Consider the following 19,584-nt stretch of genomic DNA (forward strand, 5'->3'; position numbering starts at 1 on the left):
AGAAGCCAAAATTCCACTGACATTTAGTATAACCAGGCTCAACCACTAAGTTTGGTAAGTAAAAGGCAACAATTTACTGTTCTGAAACAGGTAATACCTACCTGCCATTTGGGCAAGGGCAGCTTTCCTCAAGCTTTAAAGCAGGCAAATGTCAAGAGAGATATTGCTGTGCATATGCAGTTATATTAATAAATCAAAAACACTGAGACAATGAGCCCTGACAGTTAAGAAGACGCACTAAGCAGCTCTCTTGTATTACCAAGTGCTCTGAAGATCTGGTGTAGACTCAAAATTATCATTTCCATCCAGCTGTTTAACACCACACATTACAGAAATAGTACTGCTTTGTGCAGTACAATTTAAAAGACCTTTAGTTGAAATTACCCAGTTTTGTATTTTATTTTCAGTTTCTTTCAGACACAGTGGAAAGCGTTTAACATCTTTAACACCAGGACAGACAAGCACCTTCTGTATTTCTGACAAAAATGCCATCCATTCACTTCAAATCTGGTAGAAGCAAGGGATGAAATTCATGCCTGAACTGCAAAAACAACTATTACATACAGCAGCTTGAACTGTAAAGGATGTGACAGAGGTATTTCTACTTCAGTTGTACTTTTGTAACATTTGTAATGGGGCCTGCCCAGCCTCAAGTCAAAGTCATTAAATTCAGCATCCAAAAAGTACTTTTCAGTTATTTAAATGCAGCCAAACCGATGAACAGAAGGTATTAAAAAGCCATCAGCTATAACCAGCTTTACCTAGTAAACCTAGTGACTTCAGGAAGAACCTTGGAAAACCCTTGGAAAAACTCCAACATACTCTTGACTTGATAAAGCAAATCTAGACCTTTTTTATTTTTTTGTTTGTTTTTCATTTTTTTCCTTTTTTTTTTTTTTTAACAATTTGCCAAGACTGGAATGAGAGATAAATAGAAGGCACAACAATTTTGCTTTTTTTTTTATACAAATACAAACTAAACATGAAAAAAACTCCCTATCTCAATAAAAAATTTTCACAAGTTCAGGAAAAGTGTTTTAAGAGTCAAGTTCTAGACATTTAAAACCTATCCCACAATCCAAAATTTTTAAAGTGGTAAAGCAGTAGTTCCAATTCCTTTCCGTGATCACGTATCAAAAGAAATAAAAGATTCTATGGATAGCCATTATTCCACTTTTACAGCGCCACAAAGAGAAAGGTGAATGTCAATTTTTCAAGTGGCAGTATCCCCGGACCAGAGGATGTTCACATGACCCTCAAAGAATAAATCAATAGTTTTGTTTTTCTGCCCTCGAAATACTTGCCAAGTACTAAGTTTTCCTACAGGCTCTTGAACGCATGCACGTGAAATAATAGTCCACTGACTGAAATGCACCCAAATTCAGTACAAAGGGGGGAGGAAAAAAAAAAAAAAGAAAAAAATAGACATTCCTTTAGGAAAAACCACTGGTACCAAAAAAATCCAGTCCATAAGTTTGAGGTGAACAAGAAAATTCAGTTCTTTTTAAAATCCACTTTTCCTAAAGCGTTGTTCCACAAAGCTGGAATCTGGGACAAGGACTAGAAAAAAAAATAAATCACAAAACCATAACACAAACAAAAAGGGGCCAAAATAGTATCAAACGTAGCAGTCTATAACAGGCTAGGGCCACATTCCAAGATACCCAAGGCTGAAATTCACAAATCTGCAGGAAAAAGGGTTTTCGCCACCATGTCAACATCCGCGATGCATTCACTGGCGTTGCCCGATCCCCCTTCCAGCTCCAAATCCTGGCTTCTGGGACATTCCCCCACGTGGAGGCCCTCGAATCCCACCTCCCAGCCCCCCACGAGTGCCTCCAGGTCCACGTGGTCTGTTATCTCTGCGGTCACCCTCCCTGGCAGCTCTTGTTTTCTTCTCCTCCACATTCAGGCGCACCTCTCCCCTGAACATGATGGGCTGCAAGAAAAGTAGGAAAGGTTCTTTCAGTAATGACTCAACAGTAACTGTCCAATGTCAAGCAGATTCCTGCAACCTTGTCTTACATCCTCCTCTCCATGAGAGAGAACTGAAGTGCTTTATGATTGGTTACTAGAAAGTAGCAACAGTCGAACAGTCACCCAGACTTTACTGGAGAAGGTATAAAAACAGATTTGAAAGCGATACATACTTGAAAAGCAATCTCAGTTCACACTGAGTATTCTGACACCTTTTAGAAATGAAATGGAACTATTATTTGGGCTCTTATATTAGCCCAAACTCAGACCAAACCTCAAGGCTTAAAAATCTGCACCCAAGTTACCTTTTAGCTGAAGAACAGAAGTATGCTGCTAAATCTGCTGTACAGTAAGAAATTAAAGATGTCCCTGCCTGGTGAAAAGCTAGGCTGTAACCAAGGACAGCACACAGGTGTTGTACTGCATCCAGATTTGTTGCCTACCACACTCTACAGTCATGCAGTGCACATTTTGCATTAGCAGTTGCTGGCAACAAGCTAAGCAAGTACCTCTTGCCTTTTTTAGCAGAAATTCTTTTCAACCTGCACACTAGCATAGCTCTCCCTTTCAACCTCTTCTCAACCTCTCTGACAAACAGGATTCTACTTGTCTATAGGGTCAGGTTCTCTACCTTGCTTCCTTAAAGTTACTTACCTGCTTCCCACATACAGTTCAGCTGTTTCACATTGGAAAAACGCTCTATAATGAATAAATTCATGTTCACCTAAGCTGTTTTAAGCTACATCAATGATAAAAGACTCAACCTGTTCAAACACTGCACAAGTCTTGAATAGGAGGGAAAGACACCACATCTACTTTAATATGGTCCCTCTGGCCTTTCTTGAACAAGCAGAATCTTTTATTATTAATCTGAAGAACAGTGCCTGTTATTAACAGATCAAAATTCACTGACTAGAATTTTATTTACCCTGCTGCTAAGGATCTTCTGAACTGGTTCAGGATCATCAAACACCACAAACCCAAAATTGGGGAGCTTTCCACCACTGTTGATGCGGAGTTCAACAACATTGCCATAGCCTGCAAGAGAAAAGCCGAGTTCTTGGGTCATACATTAGAATGCTCTGTTGACCACACTGATGGCTACAACCCCCATACCCTGAGACACAGCAGAGAAACTAACTTACTTTGGAAAAAGTCCTTAAGCTCAGATTTATCCACATCATGGGGAAGGTTCCCAACAAACAGCTGATGACTGTCTGGGTATCTCACAATCCGTCTAGTTTCCACATCGCCTTGTTCACCCTCACGAACTTGAACGGAAAAGTAAAACTTGTTTAAGAAAAGCCAGTCCCCACAACAAACGAAAAACAAGCCATGGTCAGAATTAATACCTTACAAAAATCAGAATTCACACTGTATTTATCCGTTCTTGTATCAAAAATAAGCATTTTATACTAGCCAGTTTGTAACTGCTTGCTTTTTATCACCTGAACCCAAACACTGGAGTAAAAACCTAGATACTTTGAATGCCAGTGAAATTCAGCTTTAAAGCTTGCCAGATGTTCAGACCAAGCTAAAATAATCATATGCACAATAGTAGTAGAAATCATTCACTTATTCACAGAATTAATGAGATTTTAAAAGCTTTAATCATTATATTGCTTCCCCAAAATCATCAAAAGGCAAAAAAGATTACTCTTTGTAGTGTCTCTTACTTGGTCTAGGACCCCTCTGTGGTGGGATGCTTGTTCGCTGCTCCCTCACTCGCTGATCCCTCTGAGGTCTCTGAGGTGGGGTCTGAGATTCAGGCTTTGCCTCAGGGCGGGGCTGTATCAGACAATGGTAGAGTTCAACTTTTAACAGCCCACTATCAAGTTGTTAAAATAAATTAAAAATACAGGAAAAAACACAGTTCTTTCCACCCGTGACTAAAATGCATGTTAATGCACGTTGGCTTACACACTAACAGCAAACATGCCACTTGAATTAAACAGAGTTTCACAGTCACCCCATTCAGAATTAAGTACAATAAACAGTGTCTGCCCAGAGTGCAGAGGCAGGTACACAGACTGTGTTACGCAAACTCGTTTGTGACAAAACCTCATTCACAAATAGACAGTAATAGATAGGAAAGAAAAAGTTGCCTCTTTTGTTAAAAGGGTGCAATCATTTTAGATGGCAGGTACTCAGCACTCACATGGACATTCCCTGCCTCCATGAGAAACAATTCATCCTCAACACAAAAGCCAAGGAATAATGTTTGTATGAAGTCTATCAGGAAATACTGAATTTTAAGTTTAAATCATAAGCAAGTAGATTTCAGTGTTTTTCCCCGCCTCAGTTTACTGTCAGCCAGTTTAGCACTTCTACTTTTCCAAGTGCTGGATTCCTACCTGCGAGACTGGTACTTTCACAACATGAGGTGGTATTCCCGATACTGGAACAGCTCCACTGGGAGGGAGGTTCTTACTCGTTACTAATGCCCAGGAGAAAGTCTTAAAAGAAGATAAAATTGTAACTCAACTCCAGATGTTTTTATCCTTCTGAAATATGTTCCTGATAGCACAGCTAACAGACAGAATGACAGTAACAAATTTTAACTTGTCCTTGAAATTTGGATTTTAGCCACTAGCAGTTTCCCAACTTAAGCCATTGAAATTCAAAATGACATAGTTCCACCCCGTTTCTAAATTCTACATGGAATTGAAATAGGACTGTAAGAACAAGTATCACATCAATATTAACCAAAGTATTGATTTCTTGTACACTAATTTGTCCACTTTTGCCTCTTTTAACACTGAACAGTGGCAAAAATCCCCAGGTAGAAATAAAGCTGCATTTCATCCCTTTTCCCAATTCAGCATGTTGGCTGCAGTCTGCTGAGGATTTCAGAAGCTGTTCATAAACAAAGAATCTGAGCCTCTCACTGCTGCCACAGTTCCCATACCCACCAAATACACAAAGCCTTACCTTAGCTTCTGATATTCCAATCAACTAGTTACTAGCTAGAATTTTAACTACCTGTTACTGTATAGGAACTAAGGGACAGGAGGCAAGTGGTCATGAGAAGAGTCATTTGGGCTTGTGGGGAGGGGGAAAACACAGAGCATTTAAACACTTCTAATTCAAGCTATTTTCCCTCTTGCCAGAAAGCAGATCATGCTCTGCAAAATGACAGGAGCATCAAACATACTGATGAAACTACCACATCATAGTAAAGAACCACCCACTGTCATTACCCTGGAGTCCTCTTGCACTGCAGGAGCTGGATCAGCAGGAGCTGGAGAAGGACTTTTCTCCACAGTCTCTTCTTGAGCTGACTCCTCTAATACCGGCTCAGATTTTTCTTCCTGCACCTCTGGTTCAGCTTCCTGTTCAGGTTCTGGCTCTGGCTCAGGCTCTGCCTCTGCAGCAGTCTCTTCCAGGTGTTCCTCAATGTCATTGCTATTATACAGCACCAGAAAAAGAAAAGAAGAGGTGCTACTTGCTACATGCTACTTGCCTAGTACAGAAGTCAAGCACATTGCATTCAAGAGGAAGAATAATCTGTCTAAATAAGGCCACACTGCACAGAGATGCAAGTTCCTCATTTTTATACTACAGAGCAGCAAAAACATTATGTCTACTGGAAATCTCAGATCTCCATGATCAGCCTAACAGCACTTTGGTTTCAGCAGCCCAATAAGCAGAAATCGCTGGACTATCAAAAAGGAAAACTGACAGTAGCAATAAATTCCTTTGACCTGTTCTACAAGCACTCTGTCTTACACAACACCTGATTTCATACCAAGATATTACCTGACAGCCTGCTCGTAATAAGCACCAGTATCATTAGGAACAGCCTCAGGTGTCTGCTGTCTTTCCTCAGGTTCCTCCCCTTCTTCCTCTGATTCTAAATGAAGTTAGAAAAGGAAAAAAACAAAAGCCACACACACATCTTTAGTACTTGGTTCAAATGCAAGACATTTTCCACAACATGCAGATGAAAGATAAGCAGGCCACTGGAAGCACTATTAAGACATGACATGGAACAAACATTTTCTCATACTTCTGCTGTCATTTCAGTTACTCAGTTTTGCCACGTTCAAATACCATGTTCCAAACACTTCAGAGAAGCAGATTTATATCCTACAGATCTGACTGCAACTGCTAAAGTCAGTCTTATGGTTCCTTTAATAGAAACAAAATATATCAGAAAAATAATCATCAGCATGTCACAACTCCTTGTAGAGTGAGGAAAAAGCTCAGAAGAACGTGAAGCTTTATGCTGATCTGCCTTCTCCAGCAGGAAGATTTCCACTGGTCTGGGAATGTTGGTAGAGACCCAGAAACAAATATGAGTAGAACCATCCAACAATTCCTCCTACTTACCCTCTGGAGGTTCAGTGTCAGAGTCACCAAAAACCTCATCTTGGTAGCGGAAGATATCATTGTGGACATAAAACTTGTTTGCAACAGAACCCTAGAAGCAAATCAAAGGAGGAACCAGTTCAATTATATCAACTGCAGTAATGTATTAGTGCTTTTAATTCTGATAGCTCACAACACTAAAAAGGCAGGAGCAAGAACTTTCTGGGGTCTAAAGTATCAATTCTTAGCTCCAAGTAAAACTGAAAAATAAGTGATCTTGCAATACTCCTTTTTTCTATGATTTTCAAATACGTGATCTGTTTTGCTCAAGAAAGTTGTCTAAAGAGCCACCTCAAATACTGTCATCAGTTCATACAACAACAAATTCTGAAAATCATCTCTTCAAACAGGAAGCATCTTCTTCTTTGTACTAGGTTCTTTTCAAAAAGAGACCCAGTTGCTAGGAGGGCAAATCAAAGATAAAGCAACTTCAAAAATGCTTAAAAAAAATATGCATTGCACATACCTAGTAGCCACAAGTAAGGATATTTACAACTGTAATTATGATATCCAAGCTTAATGTATGACCATACAGCAGCATTGTATTTCCTAAGAAATCTGCAGAACTTTACTGCTGAATTTTGTAATAAATTACCTTCCAAGTCTAACCCTGATTTCTAACAGAACCAGAAAGGTCTCAATCTTGACATGGTATCAGAAGCATTGTAATAGCACTAGCATGCACTACAGCATACCTCAGGTGCAAGTACAAATGTTTGCATGAATCTGCGCACAGGCTGCATGTTGTTGGAGAGCTCTCCCATCACCTGGACTACAACACCATCATTGAGAGTAGCATGGGCATCCACATGACGAATCTTCGTGTGGCAATCCTTGAAGTTTAATGACAGCACCTTCTTGTGGATATCCTATGAAAGAATGGCATACAGGTTGAACTGCAGAAGCCATTTTTGCTAAATTAGCAGCTTTCAAAGAAAGCAAAAGCATTGTTTCAGAATACGCTAACTCTAGAGAAAAAGGCTTTGCAGCATGCTCCTTAAGTCTACTTTGCAAACAATTTCACATTATTAATTCCAATAAAGGAAGTATATCTTGCCTAACTAATGCTAAACAGAGTTGGCAGTTCTCTCCCTATTTTTGACAGAAAGTACTTGGACAAAGGGGTAGGAAGCACAGGCAGATGTGTCTCTTCTTAGCTACAAAGGTGACAAAAAAAGAAGGAAAGAACAGCAAGGTTTTCTAAAAGTACTTACAGATTGCCCATACACTGCATCAGCTGGTTTTCCATTGGAATCCAAGCCACCATGGACATAGGAAGAGTTCTTTCCATAAAACCTGTTAGAAAGAAATACTTTAACACTAATCTTTGTTATGTAAGAACATTGAGCCTCTACATAAGAGTGCACTACAAATAATACTCTCACACAATTCAATCTGAATTAATGAAATACAGCCATACAATTAGAAGTAGCAAACAATACACTTTCGATTTAATTCCACTAACAACCAGAACACAGATACTCAGCAAGACATAGTAATAAGCTTATTCACCAATTTTAACACACAAGCTAAAGCATTCACACAGAAAGCTAGCTCAAAGTGAAGCAGAGCTTTACCTGTGCAAATAGTCAGGTGCTTGGTTCAGCAGAGTATAGTACTGCCTCACGAACTCCCGCCCGACCAGCAGGGGACTTGGCTTCTCCATCACCATTTCTTTGGTCAACTGAAAACTGTGGAAGAATCAAAAGCTCCATAAAACACAAGCATTCCACATTGTTGATCACATAGTGACAGCATAAGCCACATAATCATAGTGGAAAGCACACACCAAAACCCATCAGCTGTTTTACCACAGTAAGCAATTTAACCAGTATGTTTTCAGAGTCATCAGTCTTCAGTGCTGAGAAGACGACTGCGGGGTACCAAACCAGTGGTGGGAGGCTGCATGGGTGAGGAAGGTTACCCCAACATGCCAGCGTTTAATCATCCTACACACCCTCAGTAAAGCAGGTGGCAAGCAAGTATGGTTCTTCAAGAGGATTTGCTAAGCAGCTAAGTCATTTAGAGTAGATCCAAGTTCTACTTACCTCACTTGACTTCACAATCAGAATTAAAAGTCAGATGTTCTAAGGCAAAGCCTGTGCTGGTGTATTAGGGGCATTTTTAAAAGGTCAGAATGAGTCCAATCTATTTTTATCAGGACTGCAGCACTCCTTGCTTGACAGTAACAAACACTGTAGAGAACTATCAGATTATATCAAAATTACTATGCTACAAACAAATACATGCTGCTCTTCTCTTTCTTCCAAACTCAGCAAGTCATCTTTTATTTAAATCCAGACAACCAGTCAAATGAACAGCACCACCCATACCTAGGACCAGACACAAAGCTATCTAGCTATCTTCTACCTAATTTCCACAGATCTAAGTAGCAAAAGGGAAGTTTTTGTAGGTGGATTACACAATTTGTGAATCTTCAGTCCAGGACAGTCAAAACTAAAGCACATACCCATGTTTCCTTACTTTCAAATGATCAGACACGCTGTTTAAACTCATACGAAACAGGTTCAAACTGGTAGGGAAACACACGGAAATCAGGCCATACTGTTGCTACCTAATTGAGAAGCAAAAGTAGACTTTCTGCTTCACACTCAATTATATCAAGATGTAGCAGAACAGGTGCTTAGTTTTGCTGTTGATGTATCACAGATAATACACAAGAGCTAACTTTCCTGCAACTATTCAGGCCCTGTAGTGCTGACAGTAAAGAGCGAGGGAAGTGCTATCTGCACCAAGTCAAGCAGACCTTAACCAAAAGGGTATTAAAAGGCCACATGTAGCAGCTGGAAGAACTTTCTCCCTGTTACTGACCTCCAATCCCTTCCTCCCAAACACATGGCATTCAAAGTCAATATGCACATAGTTCAGGCGTGTTATGGAAATCTAAACTAATACACTACTAACTCCACAAAACAATTCAGGAGTCATCATTTACTGATCTCTTTTCATATTTAAGCCTGTACAACTATAAGTAGCTCCAAGAAGTGGCAGCATCAACTGAAAAAAAAAAAAAATCCCACTGAAGTGGATTCATGCCTAGGGAGTTACACTGGGACAAGCTTTCTCACAACTATACATAACAGCATCCTGTATCCGGGTAAACAGTTGCCCACAGCTACCATCTAAACAAAGTAAGGGGGAAAGAAAAACACTCTGTCTCTCCCTTGAACTAAGCCTCATCCCAGTTCATCCAAGGCTCTTGCTTGACACTTTCATTACACTTGCTGAATTCCAGAGTAGTCCTTTAAATGCTAAGAACTGATAACAGACTATAGCTTCAAAAGACAGAGGTGAACTACTGGGTTAGTGTTATTACAGTGACAGTTTCAAATGCACACCGTATACAGGCCTGCAAAGAAAGCTACAACTATGCTGCTGGATGTACAAGGAATGCAAAGCAGAAGCTTCAAACCCCAAACAGAACATCATACAAACAAACAAACAAAAAAAAAGACTCCATGGAAACTAATCTTTTGGACAAAGCAAAGTTCAAATACACCTGGCAAATTCCTTACATCTCAAACTGTGGTTTAGCACCCAACATACTGCAATTACAACAGTGTTTAACCATACTGGCAAAACATATTTGAGGATGGGATCACACCCAGACTCCCAGCAATGGCCAGCATGCACTGCATCCAGCTTAGCTGGAGATACAGTACACAAATTCCTACCCTGGGAGGTATACAGCTTAAGGTTCAAAAAAGAAGCCTCTGGAATTGTAAGCATAATGCATTACAGGTACATATGTCCAAGAACAAACACAGTCTGAAGTAACAAAAACCTCAAGGATATGAACTTGTTTCCTTTCTAGTGCATGCTAAATTAGATCCCCACAAAATATTATCAGATGGTAAGAAAATACACCACAGGCAAAGTAAGGGTAAGTTGTGGGTACCACTGCCAACTTCCTCATTTAACTTTGCTTCCTGTCAAGCATTTGTGAAGCTCAATCATTACACTGGGCAGGATGACCCTAAAGCAGGAGGAGTAGAAGTGGCAGACAGGCAAGACCTGTATGTTTAGATCCAGTCAGCTTAACTGACACTGTAAAACTTAACTGCTCCACAACAGCTAGACCTGCCTGTGTGTTTTGAGTTTACAGTTAGGAAGCCAAACCTACCATATCCCCCAAGACCACCATTCAGAGTACAACAAGAGCACTACACAGAAGAGCATACATACTTGCTTGTTTACTTTTCTGCCTGTTTGGGGCTTGGAGTTTGTTTTTTTCTGAGGGATGGGAAGGGGGGAGCAAGGAAGGTACAGGGGGTACTTTTAATTTCTCTCCAAAGACTAGTTTCGCCTGCAAATTAAGGCTTATTCCTATAGATGTCAATAGTCAGGTCTTCCACTCAATTCTGTTCAGTGCTGCATCAAGCTCTTTTGATAATTATTTTCAATTACTTTTAGAATACAAATGTACAAAGCTTGACATCCTCACATAATGGTAAACTGTTACCTGCAGCACTTAAAAGTTCAGCAGCTCATTCACAGAAAGCTCTTCCAGATTTCCCTTCAGTGAAAGAGTCTTCACCTCTACTATTCCACTAGCACATCATCTTCAGTGCTGTTTTGGGGTTTCCCAATGCTGTACTGAAGACTAAAAGTGAAGCGTCTGGTGCTGCTTATGTCTATCATATTTACATCCTAATAAAATAATCAAAGGACTTCACTACTGATAAGGGTGACAAATTTATCAGAACTCAACTCTAAAGATGAAAAGAGGAAGAGGAAAGTGTCTAGATTTCATTAAGCAGACCTGAAAAGAAATGGGGAAAACCTTTACATGACCTAATCAGAGGACAACAGTCTGGTTTTACTCCTACTACACCTGCTGCTACATTGCCAGTTGCCATCTGTTCCTGTTCTCCAGCCAGCACAACCTGAATGATAGAAGCCAAGCACCTCCAGAGAGAATATTTGCTCCCTGCCACTCAGAAGCAATTTATTACTCCACAATTCCCTGACCTAAGAATAACTGTGAATATTTTATACTGCATTTCTATTGCATAGAGCATAATAGTACCAAATGCTTGAACTGTCACTGAATCACTTCTGACAGAAGCTTATCCACACGTTTTCATGTCATTTGAGGTAATGATAAAAGGGTGAAAATTGACAGGAAATGCTGAAAATAAATTTTTTAAGATTCATTTATAAATATGTATTTATATTACTCCATATATGTAAAACAAATTGGATAAATCAAATTATAACAAATACACTAGAGTAATTCTGTAACATCCCTTTAAGCCAAGAGACTTAAGGGAAGACAAATACCTCCTTTACAGTGGTTATCACCTGGCTAGTGGAAAATTCCACCATCTGTTACAATGCTCCTACTTGGCAGAAAATCAGTGCTGGGCACTGAATTTCTAAAGTCTGGTTATGTAAATTAGAGCCATTTATGTAAATTCCACATTAGCAAATCCAGATTTAGGGCCATAAAAACCTATCAGCATATTAGTATTCAAAAAAGGAATACTCACAGAACACCTAACAGCCAGCATTGGTTATCATTTTATCACCAAACTGTTACACAGTAAAGTGAACTAACCATTGATGTCTCACATCACTTTTAAAACAGACAAAGCATTTAGTCTGAATCTTGTTTTTACCAGACTTCCTACACAACAAAAAGCTTGCTACATTACACTGAGGCTCCCAGAACAACTGGTGACTGCAGAACCCCCCCAGTCTGATTTAACAAGCCAGAGGACCAGACCCCATTGAAACAAAACAGGTTAGAAAATCCCAGAATTCACTTCCTAAAGTGTGTGGCAATTGTAAACAACTTCTGTCACAACAATTCTTAGTACTAACAGAAAGACAAAGTTAATATTTACACTGAAGCATATTTTAAACAGGCCCTGGTTTGTTTCCAATATTATCCTTATGTCTTTGCTCTTTGCCATCTTAATTTCTACAAACTACAATTCAGATCTTTCATTTCTCACTGTAGTAAAGCAACTCTGAAAGCACCACTGATATGTTACCTGGAAGAAGATTTTTTTTCCCCCCCCTAAACCAGGGTGTAAAAATTCTCACAATGCTACTCCCTCGTTATGGTATCAGTGAATTCCTTGACACAACAAGGCTTTTTGAAAACTTAAAAAACAACCAGAGAAGGTGACATGGAAGAAAGGTGTCTGTATCTAAGGCACATCACATTACAAAGCTGGCAAACAGCAATTCTGGTAGACATTAAAGGTCTGGTCAATAGTTAGTAGGATTGTTTAAATGTCATTTGGGATTTCTCCAAGCTGCTTAGCAACAGGTGAGCATGTTCTAAGCCACAAACCATGTAACTATACAGAGTAACCAGCACTTGCAGCAGTTAACTACTGCTGCTTTGGACAAGAGAAAAACAGCCAGAACAAATAAAGTCCTGAAGAAAACTGCTAATATGGCTCCAGCAGCACGATACAGATTAGAAGCAAGAAAAACAATTCCACTTAACTTGAACTCTCCATGCATTTTACACGATGAGAATCTACTAGTGCTGCTGACTAAGCAAAACAAAGGGAAACCACCGTAAGAGAAGCTGGTACCTGTGTGTGAACTACGATACAAAACACTAGAGGGTGAACAATGAAGCACAAACAAGCTAAACTTGCATCTCTAGGCAAATTCCAGTGCCCATTACAACTGGGGATTTGTATCATTACACCAGCTTATCTCCAGTAAGAAGAGTACCGTTAACAGTAATGTTTTAAATATGTATTTCCTTGAAAAGGAAGCAGACAAGGTAGCAGACAAGGTGAGATGTGAAATACCCTTCTCATTTCAATACAGCCTTAACTATAGAAGGGGAACAGGAAAAAAAAAAGAAAAACAGAAAAAGAAAAAAAACATCAGTTGTTGACCCCAAACCTAAATTATGAAGACCTGAAAAAGCACCTCAAATAAGTGGGCAACCAAGCCTCAACCACTAATCTCCCTCAAAGAAATGGGTCTCGTTGCCTCCCTATGGATGCAGAAATAGACAATGTCCCAGGAAAGAGCATCACAGCAATACAGCCTGTGTTTTACTTTGACAGATTCAGGGGAAAGTAAGGTAGCGGTCTTTCACAGAAAGTAAGATATTTGGAAGCCACAGCCTGAAAACTAAGTGATGGGATAAGTTACCCAATGAATCATGAAATATTTGAAGATCAGATGGGAACAAGTTGCAAGGTTACGGTCACTCTCTTACTAGCATCTCCTGGAACACAGCCATTTCTCCATTCACTGTAGCAACTAGTATCTGCTGTATGACAACACAACCAACAAAAACAAGCAGTGCCTCAGTTCATAGGATACTTGAGGTTCTACAAAGAGCTGGATCCTAAACAAATTACACAGCAATCAGAATGTGCATCCCCTCAGCTTTCTTTGTACTTAGTTATCTCAATACTGCCGAAATGTATCTGCAGAAAGGCATACCTGAAGCCCTTTCTGAAGCTCTTTGAGACAAACTGATGAGGAACAAGAAAAGCCAGAAATTACACCAACATATGGGTAAGAAGAGTCTAATTAGAAGCTTAATTTTGTCATCAAAGTATCCAAGAAAACAATTCAAATTTAAGTGCAAAAAAACCCATTTTCATTACAGACTAAAAAATAATTCAGAATTGCACATTTAATACTGCTCATGCTAGTACTGAAAGCCCCTCTGCTTGTCAGAGGCAGATGGGAAGCCTTACTCAGCAACAACGTACACCATAAGAATACAAATAAACAAACCAGGAATTGCTGCAGAAGAGCTGTCACTGTAGAACTCAGCCTGTGTTTTTGCTAACAAACCTAAGTGTGATCCACAAGTTGATGCATGCAATGGAGTCTGCCAGTTTGTAGACAAAATTCAGCGCTTCTTGCATTGTTCAGCTGTGCCAAGAGACAAACTTAATATTTCTACTGCTACTATTCACAATTTAGAAGAACACTTCTGAGAAATACGATTTTTAGAGCATTACACAAAAACACAACCCAGGAGAAACAAAATACAAAGATGACCACATAAAGTCTTAAGGTAGTTAAGAGGACCCACACCTGTACACTAAAGAATGTTCACCAGGGGAAGGAAGAAGATACTAAATATTATTCCTATGCATAAAGGCCCAAAGACAAACAGCATATTAGGTCCTGTCTAAAACGGGAGAAAAAAAGAATCTAGCCTAGAGTAATCTTAAGAATTTAGCATTAAGTGGTATCACAAGACTCTCTCACCAAGTTGTTTTTCTTCAATTTTCCCCTCAAAACACTGGCTTTCAAGTGATGGGCCTATTCTGGTGTGGACTTGGGTTTCTTTTTCCCTATCTTCAAATTTTCTACTTCATGTCACGCAACCATCACATCCACTAAGCAACAGAAACAGGAGGACAGCATTTCTGCAGAAGCAGCAGAAGCATTTGAGTCCTTGCTTAGAACTAGCAACAAGAAACAGATTTTCTTGTATATTAATGTTTGTAACAGCTGCCCTATGCCCATGACCCTGCAAGTAGCCAAATATCTGGAGTTTCCCTTCAGAGAATAGCTAAGGTATTTAGCACTGCTTTCTGGAAAGTTCTGCTGTACTGTGTCACAGGAAAAGAAATACTCAAAGATAGAGATCTAAGTTTTCTTATGTTACAGATTAACATAACATGTTTCACATGCAGTTTATTACTTTTTTTTTCAATACGCTGTAGATCTATGATAGGGGAAGTGAAATATTTTCATCTGTTCTCAGATGTCTCAATACAGCTTTGCATCTCTCAACAAGTCACCAGAATTTCCTACTCATTACACAAAAGCAATACAGAGTAGGCAAGGTGGAAGCTTTAGAACTTCACATACAAATTTAAGTTCCTATTACTTTAGATTTATTACCTAACAAAAAGCCCACCAAAGCACCAAATTAGACATCTCCATCTCTGGTACTTCTTGATGTTGAAAAGGCAGAAGAGTGCCCTTGACCGACAACTCCTTTACTAAATTCCTCTTGCAGCAGGATGCATGACATAAAATAAGACTTGTGCACAGCCTCAGAAGTACAACCTGAAGCTCAATTACTATTTGGGGATTTATCATGAGACAACTTCACCTCCAATAGATGTTACCATACAGGTCATTTGAGCTGCTCATGTCCTGCTCCAGTTCAGTAGAGAAAAAGCAGGAAATAGTCTTGTCACTGCAAAAAAGCAATGCAAGGCTGCTGTAGAGGGACCTGCTGGCACACTGAGCCAAGATGATCTGCCCTGAGCCTAATAACACTTGGTATCATCACAAAAATATGCCTCAAGAATCCACAGAAACATTACCACACTTTTAAAAATAATCCTACATCAGATTCTCCTAACCAGGCTTTCCCCTACCCCTAGGTGAAGGACTTGCTCATTTCTAACTAGACCTATTCCAATCTCATTTACCCTACAACTAGAAGCAGTGGGGTTTTTTCTGTAAAATTACATTTTAACCATGCAAATTTAATCCTAAAGGGTGGCAGGATTAGTGCTAGTCTCAATGGTTTGCTTATTCAATTTTTTAATGAAAACTAAGTCAGCTTTATGCCTATACTGCTTTCCAGACTGCTTCATGATAAAGTAGCTACTTAGACCCTATGATTCTGCCATTAGAACAGGTTTTGTTTTGACATCCAAGAGCTGTTCCAACAACTCGATGAAGTTGGCAGCAAGTCCAGTCTTCTTCCCTCTTAGGTCTGCAATTTTTCCACTTGGCTCCACTGTAGCTTCTTAAAGTAAAAAGCAAAAGTTACTCATCGGCGGTCAGAAGAGGCAGGTTACAATACCTAGCTACACAAGCATTAACAGTGAAATTCAAGATCCCTCCTGCTTGGATTAAAATCACCAGGATTCAGATTTAACAAAATATTTCCTGCATGCCAAGCAACCTGGACCTGCAACAGATACCTGTAAAGTGAGACAACTCTTTCACCTCTACCCATTCTAGCCACAGAAGACTCTCAACCTTCATGTATTGACTGGATCTGAGCACTTAATACCGATCCATCCTGGCATTGTTACATTGTCAGACAAAACAGAAAGTGAACCTAATAGCAGTCATAAGTGAAACAGAAATCAGTACAGGGCAATGCAGAAGAAATGGAAGATGGCCACCAGCATTTTAGAATGCAGCATTTCACACTTGCCTCAGCAAGGTATCAGGCTCATAGCAGATTATTTGTGCTTAACTAACAGCTCACAATCTTCCAGCTCTGAAATCAGTACTCCATCAGCTATGTCTTTCTGGAAGAGATCCAGACTTAATATAGCAAAACTAGGACCTCATACCAGTATAATATTCACTGCCTGCAAAGTTTTAGGGATTCTTTTCAGTTACAATAAAATCAAGACTTCTTTTATTACTTGATGAGGTAGCTGAAGATTATCAAGTCTACAAGAAACTTCATGTAGAAATTTTGACTTAAAAGGTTTTAGAAAGGAACATATAAAGAAATTACCAAGTCTTCTAGACAAAACTATCGCTTTTACCTTTGGTTTGTTTCAAGTACAGCAGACTAAGGCCAGGAGGACAACCAGCACCACCCTGCTAGAGCCCTGCTCCACTTTGATTCTTCATTCATCACATTAGTCAGACAAAAAGGCCCGGGTTCTATTATTAAAACCTGGAATAATCAATTCAAAGGTTTCCTAACTCAAAGGCCATTTATACCAACCTTATGAGTGCTCTCTCAAGAGCTACTACTGTTATAAACAGAAATATTAATATGTATTTACAGTAACATCATTGTTGCTTTACTTTCATTTCCTCTGAGTATGTTCACCTTCCAATCTTCAAGGCAAAAAAAGAAAACAGTATCTTCCTGAGCCAATAAGGAGCTTGCCATTTCATCAGGTGCAGAAAGATTTCATGTTTAAAATTAAGACATTCAAACTTCTATCATTAGTCGTGTTGAACTCTACTGATGCTGTTGTGCAAGCAGCACTAACAAACAGTACAGCAGTGGTCTTATAATCACAGTACAAGCAAGTCTTACTATGCTTCTGTTGTTTCTTAGACTGCAAATGCAAAGAATCCCTACAGAAGATCCTGATGTTTACACTTCACCCACACAAAAGAAATCTTGTCCATCAGGTCTTCTACCTTTAATTAAGGTTTTCTAGCCTTCAACTTCAGGAGTTCACACCTAAAAGAACACAACCTAGCAAAAAACGTTGTTGCTTAATTCACACAAGTCAAAAACTGGACACCACTATGTAGCACCTGATGTATAGAAGATTCTTTTTAAAATAAGATTTTTAAAGAATATTGACATTTTAAAATAAATTCAAACATCTTCAAATGTCGATGATTTTTTCTAACAGATTTTGTATAATTACACTTTACAGCATGGTTTAACACTGCCTGCTGTGCAAACCAGTCCCTGGAACATGTGATGCTATCAAAAAAAATGATATTATAATCCTAAAGATGCTCTATGACTATTACAATGTAAGACTTTAACCATGTAAATACAGCTACCCTTGAGTTTAGTTATAAATTCCATCCACAACTTTACAACATGAAGCATACTGACTGAAACACTCCAGGAAAAGGCGAGTCCAGTGCACAGGATGTGAACATGCTACCACTAGCACCACAGGTGTATTGCAGAACTATCTATTTATCAAAGTCATTAGGCTTATTCTTTGCAGAGCAGGAATAACAGTGAACACTTGGTCAAAGGGAGGATTGCAGAAAAGGTCTGAAATGCAGTTTTTGTCTGTTAACTTTTGCACTACCTTCCCATTACAGAACCAATCTAGAAAGTCTTGGTAGCTAAAATCAGTCCAACGCACAGCACACTTGATTTACAGCACGTGAAAGCATGAGCTTCCAGAGCTCAACAGCGGTGTCCACATTTCCTAACGCTGTCACTCCTGGCTAAGAGAGCACAGGCTGGACAAAAATAGCACACACTGGAAACATGGCGGCTTGCTGCAAATGCTGATTCCAACCAGTGGTGGGGGGGGAAATAAGTATCATTTTCTTTGTAAAGAAAACTTACTGTATACATGCAATTCTTAGTATAAAAGGACACCAGGTAAGCCCACTGTGAATTAATAACACATTATACCATCCTGATCAAGACTAAAATTTATCTGGAAGACGTATGCTAGCCTTTTTCTGTGTTCTTCCTCTAGTAAGCATATCTAGGGCCTTACAGGAGGCTGGGAACTCTTCACATCAGCCCCTAACTAACATTTAAATCTTGGCTTAAACTCACATCCAGCCAAGGTCATGCGGTAAGTCAGAGCAAGATGCACGCTGCTCTTCTGCTTGAATTACAGCTCTCCATCTATAAAGTTACAACAAGGGAGACACCTACGATCTGATACACCGGTGCGGGCGACCTCACTATATAAGCACGCAGGTTCAGTCCCTCAAACAGCTATTGAAAGGAGCTGTCTCAGCTGCATGCCAGGTACTGGGTCACCGCATACCTAACCCCCATCCCTCTCAAGAAACCACTCAAAAAAAACCACCCCAAAACAGCGAAGTAAGAAACACCACCATGCAAAGCCGAGAACAAAGATCGCAGCTCCACATCTCGGCTCGCACAATGCAGGAATGGCCGATATCGCCCCCCCCCCCTCCCCCCGCCATCCCCCGCAAATAACGCTCCCTTTTAAGCAACTGCTCGCCAAGCAATGCACCATCGAGCCCCGCTCCCGCCACGGAAGCCCCCGAAGTCGGCGTGGGCACAAGAGGTCCCTCGCGTCCGAGGGCCTCGTTCCAGAGCCCCACAGGGGGGTACGAAAGCCCGGCCACGGGGCCGCTTGGGAGGGCGCTCGCCACAAAGCGCCGCCAGAACCGGGCGGGCCTCACTCGCGGGACCGGGACGGCGGGAGCCGCCTCAACGGCGGAGATGCGCCGGGTGCCCCCACCATCAGCCGACCGCGGCCTACCAAGGTGGTGGGAAAGGGGGGGTGAAACGGGAAGCCTCAGGCCAAGCCCAATGCGTGCCGCCCGCAGCCGTCCGCCGGAGAACACGACCCGGCCGGCGGGTCCCGCCCGGTCCCTCTGCGGCCGCAGGGGCCCCCATTCCCTCACCTGCGGGCTGAGCGGGACGGGAGCGGGAGGCGCCGCTTCACCACAGGCCTACCCGGCGGACGAAATGCACCTCACGCAACGGCGTGCTCTGCCGCCGGCTAAATATATCCGGCGCGCAGCCTACCCCAACAGGAGGCAGCTCAGCCAATCAGAGAACGGCGGTAGCCTCCGCTCGGA

General features: G+C 40.6%; 1 protein-coding gene across 2 annotated transcripts; it reads right to left on the reverse strand.

Moving 5' to 3' along the window:
* Window positions 1-380: 380 nt before the first annotated feature.
* G3BP1 (G3BP stress granule assembly factor 1) lies at window positions 381-19,561 on the reverse strand. 2 transcript variants are annotated; one of them, XM_061360060.1, is made up of 12 exons: window positions 19,408-19,561; window positions 7,926-8,039; window positions 7,563-7,644; window positions 7,044-7,217; window positions 6,310-6,400; window positions 5,737-5,830; window positions 5,178-5,382; window positions 4,332-4,433; window positions 3,654-3,765; window positions 3,123-3,248; window positions 2,906-3,015; window positions 381-1,939 (listed from the first exon to the last, which is right to left on the reverse strand). In XM_061360060.1, exons 2-12 carry the CDS (start codon window positions 8,018-8,020, stop codon window positions 1,733-1,735), a joined length of 1,398 nt encoding a protein of 465 aa, XP_061216044.1. In that variant the 5' UTR covers window positions 8,021-8,039; window positions 19,408-19,561; the 3' UTR covers window positions 381-1,732. The 2 variants fall into 2 exon arrangements, with proteins under 2 accessions (XP_061216044.1, XP_061216043.1); XM_061360059.1 differs by having other exon boundaries at window positions 2,906-3,036.
* Window positions 19,562-19,584: the final 23 nt, after the last annotated feature.

Source organism: Neopsephotus bourkii, unplaced genomic scaffold (assembly GCF_033783945.1).
Source record: "Neopsephotus bourkii isolate Nb327-2 ecotype Australia unplaced genomic scaffold, CSIRO-AGI_Nbou_v1 NB_1016, whole genome shotgun sequence".
Lineage (NCBI taxonomy): Eukaryota > Metazoa > Chordata > Aves > Psittaciformes > Psittacidae > Neopsephotus > Neopsephotus bourkii.